General features: G+C 40.6%; 2 protein-coding genes across 40 annotated transcripts in view; one reads left to right on the top strand and one right to left on the bottom strand.

Annotated features, from left to right (window-relative positions):
- Positions 1-27,766, top strand: part of DLGAP1 (DLG associated protein 1) — a 1,399,633-nt gene that overhangs the window by 1,219,576 nt on the left and 152,291 nt on the right. For all 38 annotated transcript variants that reach the window (XR_014807681.1, XR_014807682.1, XR_014807680.1 and 35 more), the window contains one exon: positions 10,140-10,380. Coding sequence is in view for 33 of the 38 variants with exons in the window: in XM_084964262.1 (XP_084820388.1) it covers positions 10,140-10,380 (241 nt within the window). In the remaining 5 variants the exon portion in view is untranslated. The remainder of the gene's footprint in view (positions 1-10,139; positions 10,381-27,766) is intronic.
- Positions 1-27,766, bottom strand: part of LOC146402737 (uncharacterized) — a 409,060-nt gene that overhangs the window by 294,957 nt on the left and 86,337 nt on the right. Inside the window, exon 2 of one of the 2 annotated variants that reach the window (XR_014807688.1) lies at positions 16,692-16,795. Coding sequence is in view for 1 of the 2 variants with exons in the window: in XM_084964290.1 (XP_084820416.1) it covers positions 16,777-16,795 (19 nt within the window). In the remaining variant the exon portion in view is untranslated. Of the gene's footprint in view, positions 1-16,686; positions 16,796-27,766 lie in introns of those variants that run through there. The other variant, XM_084964290.1, reaches the window with a different exon arrangement.

Genomic DNA, 27,766 nt, shown 5'->3' on the forward strand with positions numbered 1-27,766 from the left:
GCTACAGCTCCTATTAGACCCCTAGCCAGGGAACCTCCATATGCCTCGGGAGCGGCCCTAGAAAAGGCAAAGAGACAAAAAAAAAAAAAAAAATTGAGGCTTTTAAAGTAAGGCTTGGGAAGAAAGAAATTGGGGGGGGGGAGCATGCGGGAGGCTGCAGCAGAAGCATGCACAAGTTCCCAGGCCAGGGACTGAACCCACACCACAGCAGCCACCTGAGCCACATCAGTGCCAATGCTGGATCCTTAGCCCACTGTGCCATAGGGGAACGCCGAGAAGAAAGAATTTTTTAAAGTCACATTAAAAAAAATATATTTGGGAGTTCCCATTGTGGCTCATCAGGTTAAGAACCCAATGTAGTCTCCATGAGGATGCGGGTTTGATCCTTAGCCTTGCTCAGTGGGTGAAGGATCTGGTGTTGGCGTGAGCTATGGTGTTGGTTGCAGATGGCAGCTAGGATCCCACAGTGCTATGGCTGTGGTGTAGGCCAGCAGCTACAGCTCTGATTCAACCCCTACCCTGGAAACTTCCATATGCCACAGGAACAGTCCTAAAAAGCAAACATAAATAAATACATAAATAAATATTTTTCAATATTTGGTAGAATAACTGTCATTTCCAAATTCCTTCAATTTACGTCTTATTTTATTTCAAGTCCAGATCTCAAGTATCTTCGCCCGGAATGGTAAACTAGAAGGCCACAGACATGTTTTGTTCAGCAACTTGTTGGGCTCCCACATTATTTTTAAAATGTGAATGTAATCGGCAGTTATTGTGCCCAGTGGTAATACCAGCAGTTTAGCTGTGACTCTTGACCTAGACCATCCCTTCATTGTATAAATACAAAGAAATGGAAACTCAGATGAATTAAGCATCTGTGAGTACACAGCTAGTCAGCGACAGAACCTAGAAAACCCCAGTGTCCTGACTCCTAATTAGTAAATTTCTCTAACACCTGTTGGAATTGAGGTGTTGGTGGCAATAATATTGCCAATAATAGGAGTGGTAATAATGGGAAATGATAACAATGGAGGAGTTACCATGTATTGCTTACCTGATACATGTTATAAGCTTTGCATATTATCTCATTAATTTCATATCAACTACAAGAAAGATCATTTTTTAATTTATGATACTCAGTCTTTAGAATGAGAGTAATCTGTCTTATTCTTCCCACTACATTGTCTCATAAAATATCTAGTATTTATGTAATGCCTACCATGTGCCTAGAAATATGCACTTGTATATTTCATTTTTACTCTCAAAGCATCCTTATGAGGTAGGTATGTTCTACACATTTTATAGATTAGGAAAGTGAGGCTCAGAGAATTCAAGCAAACTGCCCATGATATAGTAAGAAGAACACCAAACTACTCCTTCTTCCCACATACGAAATAAATCCAAATGAATTTAAAATCTGAGCAGTAAGACAAAATGACAAGAAACTATAATTAGGGGAATATGCATGTGATATTGTGCTGAGAATTACAACTTTTAATAAAATAAGAATTCTAGAAAACATAAATCATAGACATCTATTCTAACTAAAAATAAAATATTTCTGTGTTGGCAAAAGACATCCTAAAATTAAAATTGATGGGGGCGGGTGGTATTTAAACGCATCAAGAAAAAAGCTTAATATTCCAGTTGCCTAAAGTGTTTCTACCAACTAGTATGAAAAGATAAACAACCTAAAAGAATTTGGGGAAAATCTTATAAAATAGCAAATCCAAAGGGAAAAAAATACCAAGTCCAATAAATACAGGAAGAAATGCCCATATATGCTGGTAGGATGGTAAAAACAAACTGAAACAATATAGTATCACTTTTGACATATCAGAGGCAAAAACAGCTAAATACTCAGTTTTGATGACCATGTGGAAAAGTGAGCAATGCCTTACTTGCTCTTTGGGGTGAATTACTACAATTACTTTTGAAAGTAACTTGGTGAAATAGATAAAAGGGTAAAACATATCTTTTGGCAAGCGAATCCCACTTGGAGACCTTTAGAATACCTAAATGGAAGTACCAGAATATAAAGATAAATGCAGGATGCTGGTCACAGCATGATCTCCAAGGCCATAACTGAATCATCACCCACAAAGCAGTGGTTAAGTAAATTATGGTCCAGTCATGCTAGACAATATTATGGAGGTGGCAGTTTAGTGTCTGAATCTTCCTGAGTCTCCATATAAAAGCAGACAGAATAACTAGATAGAAAAACCAAAAACCCATGGACAACATTTATGACAAAAAGAGGTGACAAGATATTCCATGAATCCCAAATGTAAACCACCAGTAACCATAAGTCAACATTGTATCCACTTCTGCATAGGAGGACACAGAGAAAAACCATGACTTTCCTGATGGATGTAAAGCAGGATGAAACCAGCAGCAGTTACTCCCCGGAAAGCTTGGAGAGGGTGGTATTTGAGAACTGCAGCTGAACCTGGGAAGGATCTTCCTTCTCTAATAGTAGGTAAATTCAAGGAGCCTGCAGCAAGGTCAGGAGGGGTTGACCTTGCATCTCTGTGTACACTGGAAACCAGTGTTTCCTTCAAGGAGAGGACCTGTTCTGAGAAGAAATAGTTGGCAGTGGAATCAAATATGAGCAAGACAGAGACAATGCAAAGAAAGAGAAGCTTCAGGTACAAGCTGGAGGAAGGAGCAAAAGAATCAGGAAATTTCAGAAAGCAATACAATGCTAAAACAATAGAAGAGGAAGCCCTGTGAATGTAGGAGGGAAATCCTGAATATATCAACCTCTCAAGGTCAGAAAAAACTGATTTTACTGAGAAATGAGGAACAAAAAAAAAATCCACTTTAAATCACAAAGTCACTATAATAAGAAAATAAGGAGAATAATTTTCCTACCAGAAATGAAAGCATGCCAGAAATACACACTTCCAAATAGATCAAAAGTATACACACTCTATCAAAATGAGCTAAAGGACACTCAGAAAAATGACATACGAGATGAGAGGAAAAGATATATCTGAATTTTCAAAAACCTAACCATGATGTCACAGAACTCAGGAAAGAATTAGAAGCAAAAGAAAAATCATTTCAAAATGAAGATTAGACTGAAGGAATAGAGGACATTTCATAAGAAAAATAGAATTTAGGAGTTCCCGTCATGGTGCAGTGGTTAACGAATCTGACTAGGAACCATGAAGTTGCAGGTTGCGTCCCTGCCGTTGCTCAGTGGGTTAACGATCTGGCGTTGCCGTGAGCTGTGGTGTAGGTTGCAGACAAGGCTCGGATCCTGCGTTGCTGTGGCTCTGGCGTAGGCTGGTGGCTACGGCTCCGATTAGACCCCTAGCCTGGGAACCTCCATATGCTGCGGGAGTGGCCCAAGAAATGGCAAAAAGACAAAAAAAAAAAAAAAAAGAAAGAAAAAAAGAAAAATAGAATTTAAAAAGAAGGAACTTTTTTAAGTCAAAAATAAATGAAAAGTTTTCTAAAAAGTATTCAAAAGAAATTGATAAATATGGAAGAAAGGCAAAGATTGGACCTAGAGATAGCAAGTCTCTGAAGAAGGAAATGAAAGCAAAGAACCAGAACAAATAACAAAACAGTAAAGGTGGGAGGGACTGGGAGTTTGGGATTAGCAGATGCAAATGATTACATTTAGAATGGATAAGCAATGAGATCCTGCTGTATAGCCCGGGGAACTATGTCCAATTTCTTGGGATAGAACATGGTGGAAGATAATACGAGAAAAAGAATGTATGTTTGTATATATATGTATGTGTGTGTGTGTATGACTGGGTCACTCTGCTGTACAGCAGAAATTGGCACAATATTGTGAAGCAACTCTAATTTTAAAAAAATTTTAAAACACTAGAAAAAAGTTCTCTGAAATAAAAATAAAAAGATGATTCCAAAGAGAATACCAGGTACCTGAGAAATTGACACAAAACAATAAATAGCAAGACAGAATGTAGTAAAATTACACGACTTTGAAGAATTAAAAAAAAACCCACCACCACCTCCCTTTGGACTTCTAGATAAATTGAGCAAGTGACTTTAAAAAGAACAAAAATTAATTAATTCTCATTAGACCCTAAAACAATAACTGATTTACTCAAAAGAAAATTGAGTAATATGTTATTATAGTCAGGGAGGTGGGGGGGAGATGTAAACCAAGGATTGTAAATCCAGAAAAACTGATTTTCAAGTATAAAAGCCATGGGCCCACTATTCTAAGCCATGGATAAATGCAAGGAAAATTGTTTCCATGAGCCCATCCTGAGGACTTATCAATGAACTTTAGACAACCCAAATGACCAGATGTAAGAACTAGTGGAAAATAGATCTCTAGGTTTATTTCTGGACTCTCCTCTCTGTTCCATCAGTCAGTATGTCTGTCCTTAGGTCAGTGCCAAACTGTTTTGATGATTGTAGCTTTGTAGTATGTTTTGAGATCACCAAGTATAAGTCCTCCAGCTTGGTTTTGGCAATTATAACATATCAATACATTTTTCTTCATGTTTTTTTTTCTTGAATTCTTTGACCTTCTTGGATTCCAACACTGACTAGCAGGCTTTTCAGAAAGAAAAGAGAAAACAGAAGGAAGGCAATTACCAATGACTTAATGGTCCCAGAAATAGTCCCAGAACTGAAAGCCATGAATTCACAGGTTGAGAAAGATCATTAGATAATTCAGGACCAAAAAAATCCTAAAAAGCTTCCAGAAGGGATGGGACAAACCAAGCTCACATGGGAAGTCTCAGGAATGAGAAAGGCATCCATTTTCTCAATCTCTAGCACACACAGGGGAGAGGCTAAGAGACAAGGAGCAAAGCTTGGAAACATTTTAAAGGAGGAAGGATGCAGCTAGAATTCTAAATGCGGGCCTGCTCTCCCTAAACAGCAAAGGTCGGATGCAGACATGTCTATCAATGTGAGGTGGCCACCCTGCCCAGGAAAGCACTCAAAGACGTGCTCCATCAGAAGGAGGGAAGAAAACCAGGAGGAGGGAACAGGGGCTCCACCACAAAAGAGATGAGGAAGGGCACCCCCGAAATGATGGGGAAGGAGATCCCAGGACAGCAATGACCTTGGCAGCCATGGAGTGCAGTAGAAAGCTCTTGGAGAGATGCTTCAAGAGCAGGAAGGAAACCAAAAGGTTATCAGAGGTCTATGAACATATTAAGAGATTCACTTGCAATTTGTTTGGCAATATGCATGCAAACCCCCTAAGATCCGGCTGGAAGAATTGAAAATGCTTCCCTCTGAGAAGGGAGAATTGGGGGTCAGCTGGGTGAGTCAGGGGAGGGCTGCACTTTGTCTTTAAGCCATTTAGAGCTACTTGTGTATAAGTTTGATAAAGAATCATCTTTTATATGAAAAAGTAAGTATTAAATATATAGTTATTTGTATAACTATAAATATATAGTTATTTTTTAAAACTAAGACCAATGAGAGCTACCGTGGGAAAGAAGATGTAGGGTATGTGCCATGACAATGTAAACATAGCACAACTATTTTTGAATAAGGAAAGAAGAGAGAGCTTATGCAAAAAAAAAAAAAAAAAAAAAAAAAAAAACAATTGCGAACTATTTTCATAATGGCATGGACAGTGGCGGTGTTCATGTGTTTTTCTGAGGCTGCTGTGTATGGACTGTGGAGGAAGGCAAATGAGTAACTGTAGAATATCCCAACCTCATTATCTTCTGTGTCCTTGAAAACCCAGGATTTTTAGTATGGAACAAAGATAAAAGCAAAAACATAATATAGAAGAAGTTACATAGAAACAGTGCCATGTGAAGTTGAATTTAGTGTATTCATAACCTAGTTCTGCCCACTGCAAACACCTGGGAACAATGACCCACCCAGGAGCAATGACAATGAAGCTTCCTGAGGCCCAAACTGTGTTCTCGTGATGCTATTTCCCACTAAAAGCTTTTCTGGAGAAAAATTGATTTCAGGACTAGTCAGGAAAGATAGGAATTTTGAGTACCTTGTCATATGAAATATCAAAGATGCTGTTAAAGACCACTAGCCTCATGTCAAAAGGACTCAGGAACCAATTTAAGAGGTTCCCATTGGCCAAAGAAGGGAGAGATCTGAGTTCAGTAAGAATAATAATTGAAGTGGATTTAAAACCATCAAATATTTTAAAATCTATGATTTCATTCTAATATTTCTAAAAAATAATTGATCACGTTCAGTAGCTGGGGGAACAAATTTATTACCTTAAAAATTAGTAAGAGTTCCTGCTGTGGCGCAACGGGATCAGCAGTGTTTATGCAGCACCAGGTTGCAGCTTCATCCCCACCCCAACACAGTAGCTTAAAGGATCTGGGGTTGCTGCAGCTGCAGCATAGGTTGCAACTGCACCTCAAATCTGATCCCTGGCCCAGGAACTCTATATGCCTGGGAGCAGGAAAAAAAAAAAAAAATATATATATATATATATATATATATATATATATTCTAAAAAAATTAGTAAATAAAAGAGAAAAAACTCAAACATCCTGCTGTTCCTATATGAACTGTCCTTTCTGAGTAACCAAATAATGAGAGGAAGCATTTCTTTATAAAAAGTATTGCAACCAGTGACTGTAAAAATTGATGGAATTAAGAATTTTGCCATGTTGCAACCCCCAATCAATGAATGAATCTAGGCAGTGAGCATACTAACTCCCAACCACTTCAAAAGAGAGATAACCAGACACAATGTGCCTTCTGATGAGAGAGCCAGCCCATGACACACGACTTCTAGGCTTGCAAAGAGATTGAACCTGAGTCTGATCAAGCCTCAGGATCCAGCTTTCAAATTTCAGGAAATACAAAGGACAGCAGAAAACACTAAATCCCACCTTGAGCAGGAAATCAGCAAATCCAGACTGTGGGCAGCTTTCCAGGCAAACCCACCACCACCACCACCACCCACTGCTTCAATAGATAAATTGTAATATTTTTTAAAAGTGGATGGAGGGAGGCCTGTATGTAAAAGTGAATTAAAAGATGTATCACATTTTTAAAATGGGTAAGACAAAACCATAGGGTCCAAGGTTGCACACTTGGGTGAGAAAAACATAAATGCTAAGAAGTGATTGCAATAAAACTCAGAGCAGCAGCTACTTTTGGAGGGAGGGAGGGGGGGTTGGGGTTCAGATGGGGAACATGGAGGGGCTTCTGGGGTGCTCAAAAAAGTTCCGTTTCTTGATCTCAGTAGTAGTTACAAGGGTGTTTCCTTTATTTATAGTTCACAGGTTATACATTTATTTTGCATGGTGCTCTGCATCTGTATATAATAAAAACAAAAAGGTAAAAGAGAATGAAGGAGAATCCTATTAAGAACATAAGTATAAAATAGAATGCTAGTGGTTCCCTTCCTGGCTCAGTGGAAATGAATCTGACTAGCATCCATGAGGATGCAGGTTGGATCCCTGGCCTCACTCAGTGGGTTGGGGATCTGGCGTTGCCGTGAGACGTGGTGTAGGTCACAGATGCGGCTCAGAACCCAAATTGCTGTGGCTGTGGTGTAGGCTATCGGCTACAGCTCTGATTCTACCCCTAGCCTGGGAACCTCCATATGCGAGAAGGGCGGCCCTAAAAAAAGAAAAAAAAAAAAAGAAGAAGAAGAAGGCGGCTAAGGGGAAAAAAAAAACAGGTTTGCAGAATTGTATTTATTTTATGATTCAAATTTTTTGAAAAACAGGGTAGGGCACACTAATACCCTCTGGAAAGATAATCATCCAAGTTTAATAGTTGTTACCTTGACAGAAATAGATGCTTTACTATTTCTTTTCGATGCTTGATTAATAGAGGAAAAATCTAATAGTAATAAAAATAGAAGATATAGTTTGTTTTACTCCTTATTTTGAAATCATTTCAACTGACAGAAGAGTCCTATGTAAAATACAAAGATCTCCTATACATCCCCCAGATTCACACTCATAGGCTATTAAGATTCTGACTCATTTGCTCACTCTTTCTCTCTCTTTGACAGTTAGTTGCAAATAGCATGTCCCTTTATGACTAAATCCATAAAAAAAATAAAATCCTAAAAAAAAATAAAAATTTTACATATATATAATTTATATCAAATTAGATAAAGTATATGAAAATACTACTTTAAACTGTAAGGAATTGTTATTAAGAAATGCATGTTTCAGAGTTCCCTTCATGGTTCAGCGGTTAACGAACCAGAGTAGGATCCATGAGGATGCGGATTCCATCCCTGGCCTCGCTCAGTGGATTAAGGATTTGGTGTTGCCATGAGCTATGGTGTAAGTCACAAACGTGACTCAGATCTGGCGTTGCTGTGACTGTGGTGTAGGCTGGCAGCTGTAGCTCTAATTTGAACCCTAGCCTGGGAACTTCCATGTGTCACAAGTGTGGCCCTAAAAAGCGAAAAAAAAAAAGAGAGAGAGAGAAAGAAAAACAAATGCATGTCTGTTTTCCACTTGATATGCCTTAAGGTAATTGGTTATTTTTATCTGAAGCTTAAAGAAATTAGCCATTACTGGACTGCATCTTCAGATAACACAAAACGAATACGGTCAAAAATTGCAATCACTTTCAGTATATGCTCTAAACTTAATTATAGTTTAATCTGTTAAATTTTCAATTACTCATGGCTTTGATGTTAAGGAAATTAGACACAGAAAGTTCTAGAAGGTAGCAGAACTTTGACGAATGCTTCCACACTGCTATTAAATTAGCTGTGAAGTGAGAAATTGATCTACCCACCTGTTCTGGATTTTTTTTTTTTTTAAGGTGGTGCTCAAAATCCAGTGTAACTTATGCACAGAGGAATATAAGCAAATAAAAACTGATTTCTCAAAAAGGGTAGACTACATTTGGAAGATTTTTAGCATTTATAAACAATTTGTGGACCATATCAGCCTTTCATAGAGAAGAGTGTGACCTCCTTTAGACAGTGTGCAGCTAGTGTAAAAAATCTCAATAGCACTTTCCAAGATTTTTGACATATTTGGGTTTGGTCTATTTTTGTGCAGAATATCTTGAAGTTCCCACTGTGGCTCAGCAGTTACAACCCGACTAGTATCCATGAGGATGCGGGTTAGGTCCCTGGCCTCGCTCAGTGGGTTAAGGAGCCGGCATTGTCACAAGCTATAGCAGCAGAGGTCACAGATGCGGCTTGGGTCCCACCTTGCTGTGGCTGTGGCGCAGGCTGGCAGCTGTAGCTATCATTTGACCCCTAGCCTGGGAACTTCCATGTGCCTTGAGTGGGGCCCCAAAAAGACAAAAAAAAAAAAAAAAAAGAGAATGTGGGCAACTTGCCAGAAAATACAGGGCCTATTTCCATACTTTGCACTACATTAAGCATCAATCAACACAAATTGTTCCATGAACTTGTCACTTCCAAAGTCACAATAAAAATAGTAGTTTCTAAAATGTTTGTGCTAAAACAAAATTTCCCAATGAAATACATGAACTCTAACCATCAGCTGATAAAACTGGCCCTTAAGGAAGTTCCTATTGTGGCTCAGCGGATTATAACCTGGACTAGTATCCATGAGGATGGGGGTTCCATCCCTGGCCCGGCTCAGTGGATTAAGCTATGGCATAGGTTGCAGATGCAGGTCAGATCCAGAATGGCTGTGGCTATGGCATAGCCTGGCAGCTGTAGCTCCAATGCAACCCACAGCCTGGGAACCTCCATATGCCACCTGTGCAGCCCTAAAAAGACAAAAGCAAACAAACAAAAACTGGCCCTTATAAATAAGGAGAATTAGCACCTCCACATGCACTGGAATAAGATTTCCCAACCCCACACTTCCTTGCATTCTAAAAACAAAGCTTTTTTTTTTTTTTTTCAGGTTTCCCCCCCCCCACCCGCCCGGCCAACACACACACACACACACACAGAGTCTCTCCTGAGGCCCATGGAAGTTCCTGGGCCAGGCATCCAACCAGCCCCAGAACAGTGACAAGGCTGAGCCACCAGGGAATTCCTAAAGCTCTTTCCTTAGAATTGACTATTTGGGATCATAAACTAGACGCCATTCTGCTGCAGTCTGTAAGGTGACGGAAACACGATGCGTTCAAGTTTAATGCCATTAGACAGGGCGTTCTTGGGGATGCAATTTGGAGGTGCTTGTAGAAAGGGGTTGCTTCTCCCTTAAGGGGCTGGTGTCACTGTCCGTCTCGCCCCGCAGGTGAGCGAGATGGAAGTGAACGGGCAGTTCGAGTCGGTGTGCGAGTCGGTGTTCAGCGAACTGGAGTCGCAGGCGGTGGAGGCCCTGGACCTGCCAATGCCCGGCTGCTTCCGCATGCGGAGCCACAGCTACGTGCGCGCCATCGAGAAGGGATGCTCCCAGGACGACGAGTGCGTGTCCTTGAGGTCTTCCTCCCCGCCGCGCACCACCACCACCGTCAGGACCATCCAGAGCAGCACGGGTGAGTGGGCGGAGCTGTCCCCGCACCGGGGCTGTGGCACAACTCTCCCCAGACAGCACACGTGGTCCCCTCGCCGTGATCACACAGTCACCAGCCACAAAAGCCCAAACACTCGCTGCGAGGCCCAGGCTTGGCTTCCCTGCCTGCCTCTATCCCCACATGCACGCACCCTCTTCTTCCTCCATCTCCATCCCTGGTATCAACAGAGGAAACTGCAACAAAGGGAGGAAGAGGGACAACAGAGTGGGGAGAGCTACCCCCACCCCGACAGCATCGTAGGACCAGCACACTCACCCCAGCCAACTCTGTTCTCCATAATCAGGCCCTGACATTTAGGGGTGTCACCCCCTCCATCAATCAAGGCCCTGATTGTTGAGCATCACAGAGTTGCAAATGTTTTAATTCCAAGATACCCACAAAACAACTGTCCCCAAAGACCTAAAATAATACTGTGAGAAAATGAGAAATGGATGATCCACTGATTGCACATTTTATATCTTCTTTCATTATAGCAGAAGGCAGGTTTATTTCATTATTTCCAAACATCCTATCTATACCCATATAGCACCTCCTCATCCCTCTAAACTGAATTTTAGTTTATGCCACTAAACTATCTTTTGACTAAATTTTAGTCAGAGAGGCACAGAAGAACTAAGCTGATTCCATGGAACTTGCATAAGAATATAGCCATGGATTACATGTGACAGGGAATGTGTTGTTTTGGGGGTTTGGGGGTATACTTTTTAAATAACATTTGGGTCCAAGAAGAATACCCCCTCCATCTTAACTAATTTTAACATTGATGGATCTAGCATAACTCCAAAAAAAAGCAGTCCTACAAAAAGATCACCAAGCCGAGGGTCAAGATAAATAATGGTGAATAAATTAGCAAGAAAAGTCTGTGCCAGACTATTGTATTATTCAGTTTTCATTCTAGGTGCTTCAAATGTCAGTAATTATCATTCAGCCTAGAACTTTTGCAGGCTGGAGAATTAATAGACCTTCAAACCCAAGTGAAAGTCCTACTAACTTGAAATACAGAGTTGAGAGAATTTGCAAAAAATAAAAATTAAAAAAAAAGAGGTTAAACAATAGGTGTTCATTGTGAACCAATGCAAGTTACAATCTCAGGATTAAGAAAAAGATGCTTCTAGATGGTTTCCTGGCTCAGCAGCCCCACTGGAGCCCAGCAGCTCTGGGCCTGGCTGACTCTCTCCCACAAGAGACGGTGGATATGTGTTCTTGCTCACTAGGCAATTCTGCAAGAACGGTGGCAGATGAGGTTAGTATATTAAATAAGGTTGATTCAGGAAATGAAAACATTTTGACTTCATCCATGGGCATATCTGTATGTGTTTACATCCGTGCAGTAAGTACAGCTTGAAGGTCTGCCTGCGTCTCTAGCACCTCACTGTGCCTTTGGTGTTTCCCTGCCCCTCATCCCCCACAGCCCTTCCCCCGTGTCTGGTCCTCTCTCTGTTTAACAGCCTCAACTTCTGTGCTCACGTTGCTCCTTAAACACACAAAATGCAGATCCTGGCCAGGAAGGCCAAGGGAAGGAAAAGGGCCCTGAGGAAGCAGTGTTGTGGGGAAAGTGACAAGAGGCTCCAGAATGTCTGTTTTCTGATCAACTAAAAGGATTCTGTGTTTTTGTCATTTAAGAGACAGGTTACGTACACTTCCTGCCTCAGTTCTAGTGCGGTGCTCTTCACCCCAAGACACCGTATTCTGACCTTCCAAAGACCCTTCCCAGATACTCTTGGGGGTCCGGGACTTCAAACAACAGTATTGCCGCATAAAATCTGAGTTTCAGATGAATAGTGAATATTTTAGTCGTGTAAGTATATCCCACATATTGCGTGGGATATACTTAGACTACACAATTGTTTGTAGTGTTTGCTAAATCTGATAACCATATCAGAGGAGGCGAGTGGGGCCTGGGAGGGTATCCTGTGTTGTTCCACTTAGAATGTAAGAGATATTAGAGGGGCTTTAGCCAAAGGCCCTATGTGGGAGGAGAGCCAGAAATAGGGAGCGGTAACACCAGAAGGAACTGTATCTGCTCCATCTTGGGTACCACATGCTTTGTCCTGAGTCCTGGACCCTGTCCACCTGCAGCCAACTGGATGGGGAGGCTCCAGGCTGGGCTGCAGCTGCAGGGGGTCAGGAGCAGCAAGGTGGGACTTGTCACTGTGAATGGTGACACATAAAATACCAGATTTTTGTACAGGGTGCCTGGTGACTTCATCCTTCACCATCCAACTAAACATCCTGATGCCTTATCTTGACAGTCACGGAAAACAAGCAGTCTAAGGACTAAGCATCAAAATAGAGTCTAAGCAAGACCTTCAGAATTGTAATATCACTTTTCACAGTTTCTCTCTGACATGGATTTGTTCTCTTTTTAAAAAGGGGGGGGGGTCATTTTATGATATAATAAAGTTCTGTGCCCTTCATTCTACTGCTCCCATAACCTGTGTTCTCTCCTCATCCCCCCCCCTTCTCTCTCTCTCACACACACACACACACACTTTTCCTTTTCTCTCTCACATGATCTCAGTACTATCATATTAATTTCCTACCAGTTTCCTTCCATGGAAAATCTACTTTCTCATAGGATCTACTAACTTTTGAAAGAATGTGCTCCTCCGTGTTAATCAGGAAATGACTTTACTCTAATTTCAACCACTGCCACCCCAGGTACAAAGGTCAAATTTTACATCTGCATTCAGTAGGACATGATGTCAATATCTCCTTTGCTCGTTATTCTTGGACACACAACAGATTCCATTTTTCCTAAAGTTCCCTTTGCCTGAAAAAGAGATCTTCATTTTTGTCAACTGCAGCTATAAGGTCTAACTTTTTCCCCACAGCAATTCACATTTTGAGTCCTTGGGTTTTGTTCCAGACATTATTCAAATTTTCAACAAACTCTGCTATTAAGCTTTTCTCCTCCAGCCTTCATCACATTAGCAAAATGAAATCACAAAGTTCCACAAAAGTGTCTGCTGTCACTGGAAGTATCGTGAAGACAGGCTTGGCTCCAAGGGGCCCTAAGGAGCCCCTAGTGTATGATCAAGGCTTTACAGACTTGCCCCAGCAAATTGGGGCCAATTAGGAACTCAGCTAGGAAGTGATCTATAGTTATACTACTTTTGGTTTATTGATTTTTTTTTTTTTTGGCTTAGCAAACTGTGATAGAATCTTTTATTATCATCTGCTTCAAGCAGTCAGATCTCTCTCCATCTGATAGAACCAAGTTTTTGGATAAACCAGTGCATTTGGGACTTCTGGGTAAGGATTAGCACTATTGGGTAAGGATTAGTGTGTATTATCTGGTAAGTCATGTTCAAGTGGGCAGTTACCTTGCTGACTGGGAGAACAAGCACCCTGACCTCAATCACCTGAATATTTTACATAAAAGTAGAACTTGGTGCTAGAAATAAACCCAAACCTCCAATACTGGAGGATTAAACCAGCCCCCTATGGAATATATAAATGCAATTGTATGCATTTAAGGAAGAGGTTTCTTTTTACTTCCTACACTAAGCATCCAGGATCTAGCAAAAGTGTTACTACACTGCAACTAGACAGACTTCAATCTGGTGAGACCAGGAGCCTGAATGAGCAAAAATATCCTATCACCACCATCAGTGGATACACACATCAGGTGGTCAGAAGGGACACAAAATAAATCATTTGCAGTGGTGACCCAGTGAGAACTAGTTGGGAGGGTCAGTGGATATGCATGGAAGGGGAGCTTTTAAATAAGCACTTATTGCTTGTTTTAAATTTTTTATTATAGTTGATTTACAGTGTTGTGCCAATTTCTACTATAAAGCAAAGTGACCCAGCCGTATATATGTACACATTCCCTTTCTCATATTATCTTCCATCATGGTCTATCCCAAGAGACTGGATATAGTTCCTGTTGCTGTACAGTAGGACCTCATTGCCTATGCATTCTGACTGTGATACTTATTGCCAATATAATATTTGAATTAAAATAATGCTCTTTGGAGTTCCTGTCATGGCTCAGCAGTTAACGAACCCAACTGGTATCCATGAGGACGCAGGTTAAATCCCTGGCTTCACTCAGCAGGTTGAGGATCCGCCATTGCCGTGAGCTGTGGTACAGGTTGCAGATACAGCTCAGATCCCGAGTTGCTTTGTCTGTGGTATAGGCCAGCAACTGCAGCTCCGATTTGACCCCTAGCCTGGGAACCTCCATGTGCAGCGGGTGCAGCCCTAAAAAGACAAAAAAATAAAAATACATAAATAAAATAATGCTCTATGATAGAAATAGGCAGACCATCATGGTATATGATTCTCTGGGCTGTTCAGAAGTTTTCCCTTTGAAATTATGAGCCTTTCAAAGAACGTTTCATGTAGCAATAATATATTTTTTTTTTTGAATAAAGTATACACCACACCATTGCCCCTCAAGTGTGGCCCGTCTGCTCTATTCTTTTATTAGTGGACATTCTTAACAGTGGATGAGGTTGAATGGTCCCCCATCCTTCATGGAGCCCCCAGGAAGGGCAGTGGGGGCCCAAGACAAAGTGTCCCCAGCAGGGACTCAACACAGTTTGCCCTCTTGAGTGTGGCTCAGGGCCACGGTGATGACAGACCATATCTCCAGTTTGATTTTTCTAACCAGAGAGGTCATTTTCCCTTAAATAGAGACACACCCTTCCATAATCTTAGCTCATACTCTCCCAGCTCCACATATAAAAGCAGTTATCCTTTTGGTTACCTGAGGTCAGGGATAATGTTCTAGAAAGTTCTTATGTTTGTGCTATCACAGCCAGGCAGTCATTCCATCCAGATGACCACACTGAAGCTACTTTCACGCACCCTGCACACCAATCCTGTGCTCCCCATCCACCCACCCACCCCCCAACAACAACAAACCCTAAACATACAAGATCTTGGGCAGAATAACATGAAGATAATAATTTATAGTTATAATACCCAGTAGGCATTCATTAATGTAGTAAGAAAGGTGAGAGAAGATGCAGAAAAATACTTTTACTGTGATATGATTGACAGATTACACTGTGTTAAGTTTAAGGTGTAGGATGAGTTGATTTGATATATTTATATCGCCAGGTGATGACCATCATGGTGTCAGCGCATACCGCCATCATCTCATAAAGTTATCATTTCACTTTGGGGTGAGAACCGTTAAGACCTAGTCTCTTAGCAACCTGGAATGCAATGCAGTATTTCGGATATAATCGCCATCTCCAGAACCAATTCCTTCTAACTGCAAGTTTAGTCCCTTAACCACTATCTTCTCCTTTCCCCCACACTCCAGCCCCCAGTAACCATCACTCTACTGTTTCTATGAGTTCAGCTTTTGTAGATTCCATATATAAGTGCTATCATGCAGTATTTGTCTTTCTCCTATTTCACGTAACAGAATGCCCTCAAGGCCACTCATGTTGTCACAAGTAGCAGGATTTCCTTCTTTCTCATGGTGGAATTATATGCCATTGTGTATCTGTATACCACATCCTCATTCACTCATCCCTCTGTAGACACTTCAATTGTTTCCCTATCTTGACTATTGTGAATAATGCTGCAATAATCATCAGAAAAATACTTAAGTACCTCACAAGCTCCATTTTCGACAGATCTGTGAATAAGCAAGGTGGCCTTCCCAGGGAAATAGTTATCAAAACAAGTTGATTCACAGAATATTAGCAATGGAAGAAACTTCTACTTCTTCCAATCCAGAGGTCTGCCAACTACGGCCTGTGGGTCAAATCTAACGTGCGGCCTATTTTTGTAAAGAAAGTTTTACAGGCACAAAGTCAGACCCATTTGTTTATATATTGTCTGTGGCAACTTTTACCTTTTTTTTTTTAAACTTTTAATGTATTAACTCCCATTCGTAGAGAGCAGAGTTGTTGCTGCAGAGACCACGTGGTCCAGAAAGCCGAAAATATTTATGCTCTGGCCATTTACGGAAAAAGGCTGTCACCCACAGAACCCGTTTTAAGGCAGAAAAACTAAGGCCCAGAGTCATGGCCCTCCAGCTAAATCAGAATAAAGGCCCCAGGTCACCCAGCTGGAGCCCTTTGCTTGTTTGGGCCCCAGCTGTCCAAATTCATGGAGAACCTTTCAGTTCAGAGAAAGCTGACTTCTTTCCAACAGGCAGCAAGTTCATTAACAGGTTGTTTTTATAAAACCGTGAGGGGAAGGTTCAGAAGTCCAAAGGACAGACATGGGTCAGAAGTTTTTTAAACAAAGAGCCTTTCTTTTCTATTCAAGATAAGATCGAGCAATAAATATTCAGATCTTGCCTGGACGGGTTCCGTGAGCCTCCGGTTATGACGCTCCCCCTCCTGGAACTTCTCCAAACATCCAGGCAGAACTGGAGATGGCCACTTACTCCCATCTTGGGCGGCTAAGACCAAAAAAAAACAAAAATAAATAAAAAATAAAAGGGCAAGATTTGTAGTATAGTCCATGCCTCTTGGGACGTGACTTCTCTGTGAGATCTGAGAAAACAAACCGTGAAGACTTTTAGAAGAATTTGGGTTATAATGTTTCTTTTTAGGGCCCTCTGGGTACATTCTTCTGCACTCTAATAAAAACATTATGAAGTCGTAAAATACAAAAGTCCTGTGGACACTGAGGAAGATAAAGGGTCTGAAGGGCATCTCCTGCTCTTATCTCCTTCAGTGGTTTTGCTGTATGTAAATCACCTCTCGCCCGGAGTGCCAAGCCTGGCGGCGTCAAGCTCCACAGAGAGCCTGTAAATCTGCCTTTGCCCATCTGAGGGGTTGTTCCAGTGCCAATGGGGACAGGGCCCCACAGTCTCCTGGCCTTTAGGGCTGTTGTGAGGTTCAATGAGATCATTAATAAGGAAGCACTATATAAATTACACATCAGATTGCCTCTACCACAGCTTTAACTTCAAATCTCTCAATCAGCTTAGTTTGGGGGGCTTCTTTTGTTGGTGTTGGGGTTTTTTTAAGTTGTTTTTTTTTTCTGCCCCACCCATGACATGCAGAAGTTCAAAGGCCAGGCATGGAACCCATGCCATTAGCAATGACTGGAGCCACAACAGAGACAATGCCAGGTCCTTAACCACTAGGCCACCAGGAGGAACTCCCAGCTTAGTTTAACAATAGTGATAATAGCTAATCTTTGAGCACTTACTATTTGACAGGCATGATGCACAAGCTCCATAGATTATTTTGTGTAATCCAAACCAATAGTCTGTAACATGGGTGAAATGTAATATCATTATTTTCATCATACAGGAAAAAGTCTTAAGACTTAGCAAGTTTAGGAGTTCCTGTTGTGCTGTCTGGGTTAAGAATCTGACTAGTATCCATGAGGATGCAGGTTTGATCCCTGGCCTCCATCAGTGAGTTAAGGATCAGGCATTGCCACATGCTGGGGCCTGGGTCAAGGATGCATCTCAGATCTAGCATTGCTATGGCCGTGGTGTAGAACAGCAGCTGAAGCTCCAATTCGACCCCTGCCTGGGAACTTCCAAATGCCACAGGTGAGGCCCTTAAAAAAAGAGGAAAAAAAAGACTTAGCGAGTTTATACAGCTTGACCAAGCTGGTAAATGACAAAGCATGTTCTTAAATTCTCTTTCCTCATCCATAAATATGTAGTATAGTCCACCCTGAAATAATTTAATACAAATTTGCCTAGAGAATGAGAAGCCCAAGAAATAATTTTCTTTCATTTTTCTTCCCACAAACAGTCATTTAGCTCCTGCCATGTTTGAAACCTGTGTTTTCCACAAAAAATTCTGAAAATCCCTCTTTTTAAAAGAAATTGTTTTGACCACGTATTCATGACACGGTTTCTTATGCTGGTTTGTCTAAACCTGGAATATCTATTTAAAGTGAAATTAAAGATGTAAAAGAGAAAGATAGAATTACAATGAATAGAGAAAAAGCCTCTAAAAGAAAATACTCTTTGGGTTTAAAACTTCATATTACACTTTGTCATTTTGACATTATGGTGGATTTAAAAGATCAAATAGCCAATCCCTTGATCTAGTTTTTTTGCTGTCAGCACTGAATGGAAAAAAGAATTTTTACCAACTCATGTGAAAACTAAGCAGGTGGTAAATTCTGTTTTGTGGCTGATGAAATGATCACAGGTCACCGCCTTAGACTAAGTTAAAAAAAAAATACTATAATAATTTAATCCCAATCTGGCTGGTCTCTTGGTTGGGTTGAGCAGTCACAACCCAGTTACAAAGGTTAACCAGAAAATACAAATTAGAAAAGCAGACTTCTTTAATGTGAGTATTTACTACATAGGAAATTTCTCAAAATTAGTGACAACACAGAACCTAAAAATTCATTTTTTTAATCTTTCTGATACCGCCATAGACACTATTTTATAATGAAATAAATGGACATTTTTAAAAAGCCTTCAAAGTCCTAGGTTGTCTCATCCAGTTCGTATTGAACTTTAACAAATATGACAAACTAGTAGTTGAAAACCATACGTGTGATTAATTCTGGCTCCTAAACAACCCTAATGCAGCTCCAGCTGGTAAATCCAAGAGCCAAGGTTTGGTATTTCTGTCTGTTCTTCCATTGACTTTCTGTCAAGTGTTCAACATAACCCTTTACTACTACCAGGTGGCCTTATTTTACAAGAGAAAAGACCAAAATGAACAGTACCATGATTTTATATTAGCAACTACATAAGAAACAGCTATACTTACTGTAATGATGAATCCATGATCATGTAACTATTAACACTCAAAGTTTTCTCTGCCATCTGCTGGTGTCCTAATAACATGGACATTCCACCAACATACAAGATAACTTTTTTTCTTTTTTACCCTTTTCTATCAATACCACGTTACACCACGTTATGCCTTTTCCTGCTAATTCCAGTAGCTCCTAATTTAACTTACAGAAGAAAATAACGAGTCTAAATTATCTCTAAAAAGATAACAAACTGTCAAAAATTTAATTAGTTTTTAACCCCTACAACATGTTTTTTCAGTGTTATGGTTTCAAGGGGATATATAATATTATTCAAATGAAATTCGCTTCACCAGTTTCATACTTTAGAGGTGTATCCCTGACAAAGGAGATCAGATCCGATGAAGACAGAGGCTCATCCTGAATTTCTGAGCATTACCATCCTTTCTCTCTCAAAATCCAAACTCGAACTTCTCTGTCATCTGATCATCTTATCCCATTACATATGTTCCCATACAATTAAATTTTATAATTTAAGAAAAATCAATGATATACACCTGAAACTAACACACTAGAGAGAGTCTTTATGTCTTATTTATTTTAAAAAGAAAAAGAAAGAAAATCAGTAAGCCCATCTCATCCACTGCTTTGATTCTGAAATATCTTTTTCTCTTCCAAAATGTTGATTAGGGCCAGAGAATGATGATGAGACATTAAAGGTTGGCTTTTGTCATTTTCAAGGAACTTCTTTCCATCATCTTTTATTCTTAGCTTTGTGTTTAGAAGTAATTATATATTTATAGGAAATTATAAATATCAAAGTGGCTGATACCCCTCCCCCAATCTCCCCCAATGGTTACATCCTAGATTACCACAATATAATATCAAAACCAGGAAACTGACCTTGGTACCATGCAGATGCGGAGTTACCACAAGTGCAGACTGTAACCACCACTACGACCAAGATACAGAACCATCCCATCATGACGAAGATCTACTCGGGTCCACATTTTACCACCTTGAGTGAAGCAGAAATTCACCTTCCTTCAAGTCCCTCTCACATTTACAATACAATTATCTTAAATATTTTCTCCTCACACACAGAGCCACGTTACACCATGTTATACCTTTTTCCTGCAAATGTCAAATGTAAGGTACAGAAATGGAGAGCAGAGGGAGAGCCTATTGCATGTACCCGTATTTTTTTGCCACATTGCCAAGGTTGGGCAATTTTCAGCTGTTATTTCTGTGACCCCTTTTGCATCTCCATCCTCCCTCTCCTGTCCTCCATGACTCAGTAGCTGCAACTTCTTTAATGGGTGGCTAGAGCAGAGTTTTCTTTGAAGAGGACATGGGTAGGAAGGCACTGTTTTATTATCTCGATTAATAACAACTTTTTCTGCCTGTCAAACATCAAAACAATTCTTTCCATACATAGAAACGCCCCACCTAATGTGACCCACCTTTCACAAACAGGCAACCACCCAAAATGACATCTAGCTACAGCATCCTATACTCAGTACCTCTTATCACTGTCAAAGTCCACTATCCTCCTTCCCAGTCCTGTGCATGTACTTCTTCTCACCATTCTGCAACCTATGGGCTAAATTATGCACTCTTTAAAAATATTCAACTACTCAAAAGCTCAACCATCTTGACTTAGAAAAAGGTAAAGACAAGAGTTCCCATCATGGCTCATAGGTCGCACACATAGCTCTAGCATTGCTGTGTCTGTGGCATAGGCCAGCAGCTACAGCTCCTGCTTCAACCCCCAGCCTGGGAACCTCCATATGCTGTGGGTGCAGCCCTGAAAAGACAGACAGACAGAAAAGAAAGAAAGGTAAAGACAAAGAATTCCCAAGGACGGCCATATCCATGGTCCTTCAAATCACCTAGGATGACTTTAGTGGCATTTTCACAAAGCACAACTTGTCGTAAAAAGTAATGCAAATATTAGACATTCTCTGTTTAGCCTCTGAAATTGCCATGTGTTTGTTCAATTCAGATGGCAGCTACATCACTGACTTTCCCAGTTTTATTGACCAGCACATTTCCTGTATCCCATTAAATAAAAACAATGTTGAAAGGAACTTTCTCTTCACTTAAAACTTAGTTACCTGATACAGCCACTATGGAAAACAGTATGGAGGGTCCTCAAAAAATTTAAAATGTAATCACCATATGATCCAGCAATTCCACTTCTATGTATTTTTCCAAAGAAAACAAAAACACTAGTTTGAAAAGATTTATGTACACCTATCTTCATTGCTGTTTATTTCAAAGAGCTAAGATACAGAAGCAAATTAAGTGTTCATCAACCGATGAATGAATCAGTGAAGAAGATATGCTATACACATACATAATGGAATATTACTTAGTCATAAAGAAGAATGAAATCTTGCCATTTGCAACAACATGGACAGACCTAGAGGGTAGCATACTTAGTTCAATAAGTCAGAGAAAGATAAATACTGTATGATTTCACTTATACGTATAAACTAAAAAGCAAATTATAGAAAACAGAAAAGGACTCCCAGATACAGAAAACAAAGAGATGGTTGCCAAAGAGAAGAGAAGTGAGGAGATAAGGAAAATAGGTGAGGGAGACTAAGAGGCATGAACCTCCAGTTATTAAATAAATAAGTCCTAGAATGTAATATACAGCTTAGTAAATAGTCAATAATTTTGTAATAACTTTATATGATACAGTTGATAACTAGACTTGTCATGATAATCATTTTGTAGTGTATAAAAAATATCAGAGTTCCCGTCGTGGTTCAGTGGTTAATGAATGCGACTAGGAACCTTGAGGTTGCAGGTTTGATCCCTGGCCTTGCTCAGTGGGTTAAGGATCCGGCGTTGCCATGAGCTGTGGTGTAGATTGCAGATGCAGCTTGGATCCCCTGTTGCTGTGGCTGTGGCATAGGCCAGCAGCTACAGCTCTGATTAGACCCCTAGCCTGGGAACCTCCATATGCCGTAAGAGCGGCCTTAGAAATAGCAAAAAGACAAAAAAAATAAATAAAGTCACTATATTGTACACTTAAACTAATGTAATCGAAGACAATTGTTTCAGTTTATATTTTTTCTTTTGTAAGGAAAGTAATAACAAGTTCAAAATTTTTTAATTTAAAATAAAATAAGAATCAGTTACCTAGAATATGAATAGCTGTCCATCAGAAAAAGAAAAAGAAAACCAATTCCACAAGTCCTTATATCTTAATGCTTAAATCTGCAGCCTGTTGCATTTGGAATGGATAAGCAACGAGGTCCTACTGCACAGCACAGGGAACTATGTCCAATCTCCTGGGATAGAATATGATGGAAGATATTGAGAAGAAGTATGTATGACTGGGTCACTTTGCTGTATAGCAGAAATTGGCACAACATTGTAAATCAACTATAATTAAAAAAAAAAAAAGCATGAAAGCTCAAAGTTCCCATTGTGGCTCAGTGGGTTAAGGACCCAACATTGTCTCCGTGAGAATGCAGGTTCAATCCCTGGCCTCGCTCAGTGGGTTAAGGATCTGGCATTGCTACAAGCTGTGGCATAAGTTGCAGCTGCAGCTCTGATTTGACTGATGGCCTGGGAACTTCCATATGCTGCATAAAAAAAAAAAAAAAATGCAAGCTCTCCACTTTGGCCTTCAACAGTCTTGAAGTCTTAGTATAGCGTAAGACTAGTACAGTCTTAGTATAAGATTGGTATAGTCCTTGACTCACAGACTTTGAAAAACTTATGGTTTCCAAAGGAGACAGGTCAGGGGGTAGGGAGATGGACTGGGGGTTTGAGATGGAAATGCTATAAAATTGGGTTGTGATGATCATTGTACAACTAGAAAAGTAATAAAATTCACTGAGTAATTTTTTTTTAAATTTTTAAAATCAATCGACCGTTAAAAAAAAAGAGATTGGTATGGTCATATGGCATAAGGTTTCTATTAGTACCCTGTGACTCAAACTATGGGATAAAGAGTTTCAATACCACTTAATTTATCACTTGGCAGCTGTTCAACAATTAGTCTTCAAAACACAAAGTTACAGTTCTCACATATAAGATTTGCCCCATGAACATCTGTTGATAGTTGATTGCTAGATGGAAATGTAAGATTTCCTCAGGCAATTTTCTACTTCACCGAATGCTCTAAGTTTTTAGGAGGACTCCATTGTCTACCCAGAAGCAGAAAGTTCTTTACTTGTGTCTCATGCACCTGAAAATAAACCACTTCATTTTAGAAAGAGTGGGATGGCCACATGGCTCCCCCACACCATCTCGAGAAACAAAGCTTCAATCATTTCTTATTTGGGGAAAGGACGTCCCAAAATGGGTAAAACAGTGAGATTATTTTAAATGTCAATGTTAACGTCTGCGAATAAAGCCATCCATTTATTCTTAGCCTATTAATTCGACTTTGTTCTCTCTTCCCACTTTTCATAGCCAAAGCCCCACGCAGGTTACACCCCTACCTTCTCCCCCTCTTATTTGTAAATTTAAAAAGTTGTGCTGTTAGTTGCCTCAGTCCTGACCTGGTTTCAAATCTCTGTTTAAGCTATGGATATCTGAATAAGGGGGTTTCTCCTGGACTATTGATTCCATATCTGGAATGAACACTAAAATATGAGAAAGTCTAAGCACTGGTTTTATTTTTTCTTGCTTTTTCCTAAAGTGAATATTATTCACCCCCAACATACTAGAGTACCATGAAAAGCCAGAAAAAGAAATACTGATAAGCTCTAAAGGTGCTGGGAACATAGGATTTCTTCCCTATTTTGAATCTCCATTATAAACCAAAATACAGCAAAACCGCCACTCTTTGCATCCATCCAAGCTGTAACATACAGCCCAAACCATGTGCTGACATCGCTAAAAAATTTTTAAATGTTGTTATTTTTTACCCCTACTTCCCTTCTATGAAACTGTTCTGCAGAAATAATCTAGCACAGAGAAAATTTTATAGAAAAAAGAATTCACCGCAGCATTATTTATGATGGTGAAAGATTTGCACCTCCTTTGTTGATGGTGAATATTTGTCTAGCAATAGGTAAATGTTAGGCAAATTGTGAAACATTCACTTTAATCAACTATTATACCAACCATAAAAATTACACTTAGAAAGAGCTTGTAATAACACTGGAGGGAAGAATTGGGGATATTAGATATATTAGATCAAGCTGGACACCTACAGTACATTGAAGCACCCTCCAAGAGTGTGTGTTTGTGCTGTATACACAAACATGCACTCATAGTTCAGAACTATGCTAAGAAACAGTGCCCAGAAAAAAACTGGGAGGAAAGGAATCCACTAGAAGGTAAAATGATGGTTACCTTCAGTATTGGAACCAAAGATGGTTTGGGCTTTTCTTTATGCCTCATTTTCCAAACGTTGTGTAGTGAGCATGTGTTCCTTTCATAATACATAAAAGAAAATTTGTCTCGAAAACAGAAATAGCTAACACGTTATGGTTAGGGTCCCATTTCGAAGCAATAATACACCTCACGTCAGCATCTCTTTTCTTTTAATTTTCTCCATTAAGTGAAGTCCCAGGTTCAGTGATTAACCTGGACAATTGAAGATGATCTCTAGAAAGATGTTGCTGTGTGATGGTGCTAGTCCTCTAAGCATATAATAACGCCTTCTAGGAAAGAATTCTTCAAATTTTTTTAAGGATCCTTTGTCTTCCCTGCCTCTCATAATGGTAGGTGAGCTTTTTGTAGATTCTGCAGCTTTTCTATTTTGCCTTCAGATGTCAGAGGCAGTTAATTTGCAATCGACAGTTGCAGGTGGTTTTTGAAGAGAAGGGCATTCAGGACAAAGGCATAAAGCTACATAAAACCAGCTTATGGGATCTTTGAAAACATAAATCCATCCCTTTGTAGTTCTTACACTGACAAAGCTGAACCCTCAGAGGCACACTGTCAGCTTTTACCTACGTTCCAGCCAGAAAAGCTCCCCCAAGCAATTGTGGTGAGAGAGAAGGTTTCTGCCACAGCCAGGATCTCATAAGAGTAGAGTAGGCCACCTGTGTTTTCAGGTGGGCAAGAGCTCTTTAAAAAGCAGAAAAAGTGCTGGATGGAATGGTGGAAAGTCCTGGAAGATAGTCCTCATCCTTATTCATGAGGAAAGCAAGTGATGTTGACAAATGCACCCCCCCAAAAAGTACAAAGGACTCTTGCTTACTGAGAAGCATCAGAACTACAGAACAAAGGCTAGTGCTCTTTCGGATGCCTGTGACCCTCAGGGCAGCACTTGACTGGCTCTGGATGTCGCTGGGTTCACTGGGGACATTGCTCACAGCACCTGCCTCTTCCTTTCTCAAGCCTTTTCCTGACTTTTTATTTGCCTCCCTTTTCATTACTTTTCAGAGAGAACTCAAAAGCACTTGGCCTTTTCTCACCCATCCCAACAGGTCAAGGGGCAACTTTAGGAAAGGGGACAATTGCCGTACTAACCAATTCTCTCCTCTCACATGTGTTCTGGAACTCTGTTTGAGGGAACACGGCACCAGTGAGACCCACACACAAGCAGTGGAGTTCCCTTCGGTCACCAGGTCACATTGCCTTGGACAAAACTAGTATGAGCTGGCATTTCCCAACCTTTATTGTTCAGTTACATCAGAAGCATTGGGACGCCTTAATCTAAGGAGTCAAAGAGCTAATTCTGCAGGGTTGTCTACGGAGTTTTAAAACCCAGAGACTTCAGTTCATAGTTTTCAACCTGGTAGTAGAGCTACAGCATCTGAGCTGAATATATGGAACAGGAGGAATTCAACCAGATGATGAGGGGACCAAAGCTTACTTCTGGCCTGTGCTGGACGAGTTCACCGTGAACCTTAATGATAACTGTATGTGTGAATTCGGAGCCTTCTCTGGGCCCGTACTCCCATCCACTCATTTACAGCCTCTGGTTCTGCTTGAAAAACCAACGAACTCTTTGAACCTGTGTGTTGTTGGTAATGGTCCTCTCCAAATACAATTCCTCTGGGTTCCAATTACATAATAGGGAAGCCCTAAACCGACTTAGAAAATCACCCGTGGTTCTTTGGTTTGCTTCCAAAGCAAGACTTAATAGGATTAAATTACTGAACAGGACACCCACACTTTTCTCCCCTCAAAGTAGTTCTGAATTAAAAGTATGTTTTGTTTTTTTTTTTAGAGGGGAGGGGATTAAGAAACTTGTGGTCCTCAGAGAAAGTTCTTTCTTAAGGAGCTATTTCTGTGTTCACAGTACACCTCCAGAAGCATTTGGACAATTCAGAATAGGACAGGATTTTCAGAAGTGTCCCTGCTTGCTTGCCTATGTATTTCTATGTAACTCAAAATGGCAAATCACCGTCAAAACCTTTTATTTTGGGATTTCCCATATGTTCGTTTTTGCTCTCTTTCCAAATAGGCTGATGAAAAGACACAGGCAAATAGGTGACAGCATTCATGAAATAGGCCCACCGATCAATTCTGCTTCCTGGGCACCTCCTCGGTGCCAGAGCTGAATGTGGGTACACCGCATGTCTTCCCAAGCTTGGCCGCCCATCAAACATCTGCAGGACAGATGTGCTATTTGATAGGCAGCTGTTTTTACACTGCATGTGTCACACTGCATCAGGAAAAACCTCCCAATACTTATGATCCACTGAAGGTTATGATCAAGTGGAAGACTCAAAGCAAACTCTGAGCCTTGAGAACAGACATAAGCAAAAGCATCATTACCAATTTGCTGCTCAATCCTCCCTCCACAGAACACACTTCTATCCCACACCATATGCCTTCGTTTCCTCCCAAAAGGCAATCTGCACATCCCCATACTTCTAACTACTAACAAACTACTGGAAAATTTACTCATCTCATCTTTTGGACTAAAGCCTCCTCCAACTTGACGCATCTTTCCAATTACTGCATAAGCCTGGACTGTCTGAGTTATGTATCCGCAGGCTCCCAACCCCATCCATCCTGGATTTACCCCCATCCTCATCCTTATCTCCGCTTCCTCCTCATCTTCTCTCTCACATGGTTAGTATCAGCTTTTGTCAGTTTGGGTACCTATTAAATGTTCTGGAAAAGGTGATGGGGAGTTCAATCAGTTGCAGCTGTGCCAAACTCTAACTCCGCTGATAACACCGAGGGTGGGGGAGAGGCGCTGGGAGAGGGAGAATTAGAACTGCCTTGATTCAGAATTAACCCTGATTGTGCTTGGTGGTGGTTCAGATTCTGCTTTGTGTATACAAATCTCCCAATAGCCAGTGTCTGATTTTGCACCAAAGTACTGTTTTATGAGGATTCATTGAAGACAAAGCAACTTTAAAGGCCAATAATGGACTTTTCGCAAATATTCCCTGTACCATCCCCCCTCCCCCGTCCCCAGCAACCCCTCTCTCTACTCACCCCACCCTCACCCATCTGAGCACATCTGAAGGATAATTCCAGAAGGAAAAGAAACTCACTAGGACCACTTCACTATCTTATGTTTGGCTTTCAAACTGATGAATTTATGGAGAGAGGGTGGGGCCCGTTTAGACAGGGCTGCTTCTATCTGGTACACAAACTTGAAGTTCTGCAAGCTGCAGGGTGGCAACTCAAGCATTTTTACTAAAACTTATTACTCCCTTGCCCTGCCCATTTTCTCTGCTCAAGGCCCCTATGACTTCAGTTGCAGAGGAATTATTAGAGGGGCAGGTCTGTGACTTGACAAGCC

This window comes from Sus scrofa, chromosome 6, assembly GCF_054392235.1.
Source record: "Sus scrofa isolate SSC_HxYL_T2T_F1_AM1 chromosome 6, Sscrofa_HxYL_maternal_Yorkshire_Landrace_v2.0, whole genome shotgun sequence".
In the NCBI taxonomy this organism is placed as follows: Eukaryota; Metazoa; Chordata; class Mammalia; order Artiodactyla; family Suidae; genus Sus; species Sus scrofa.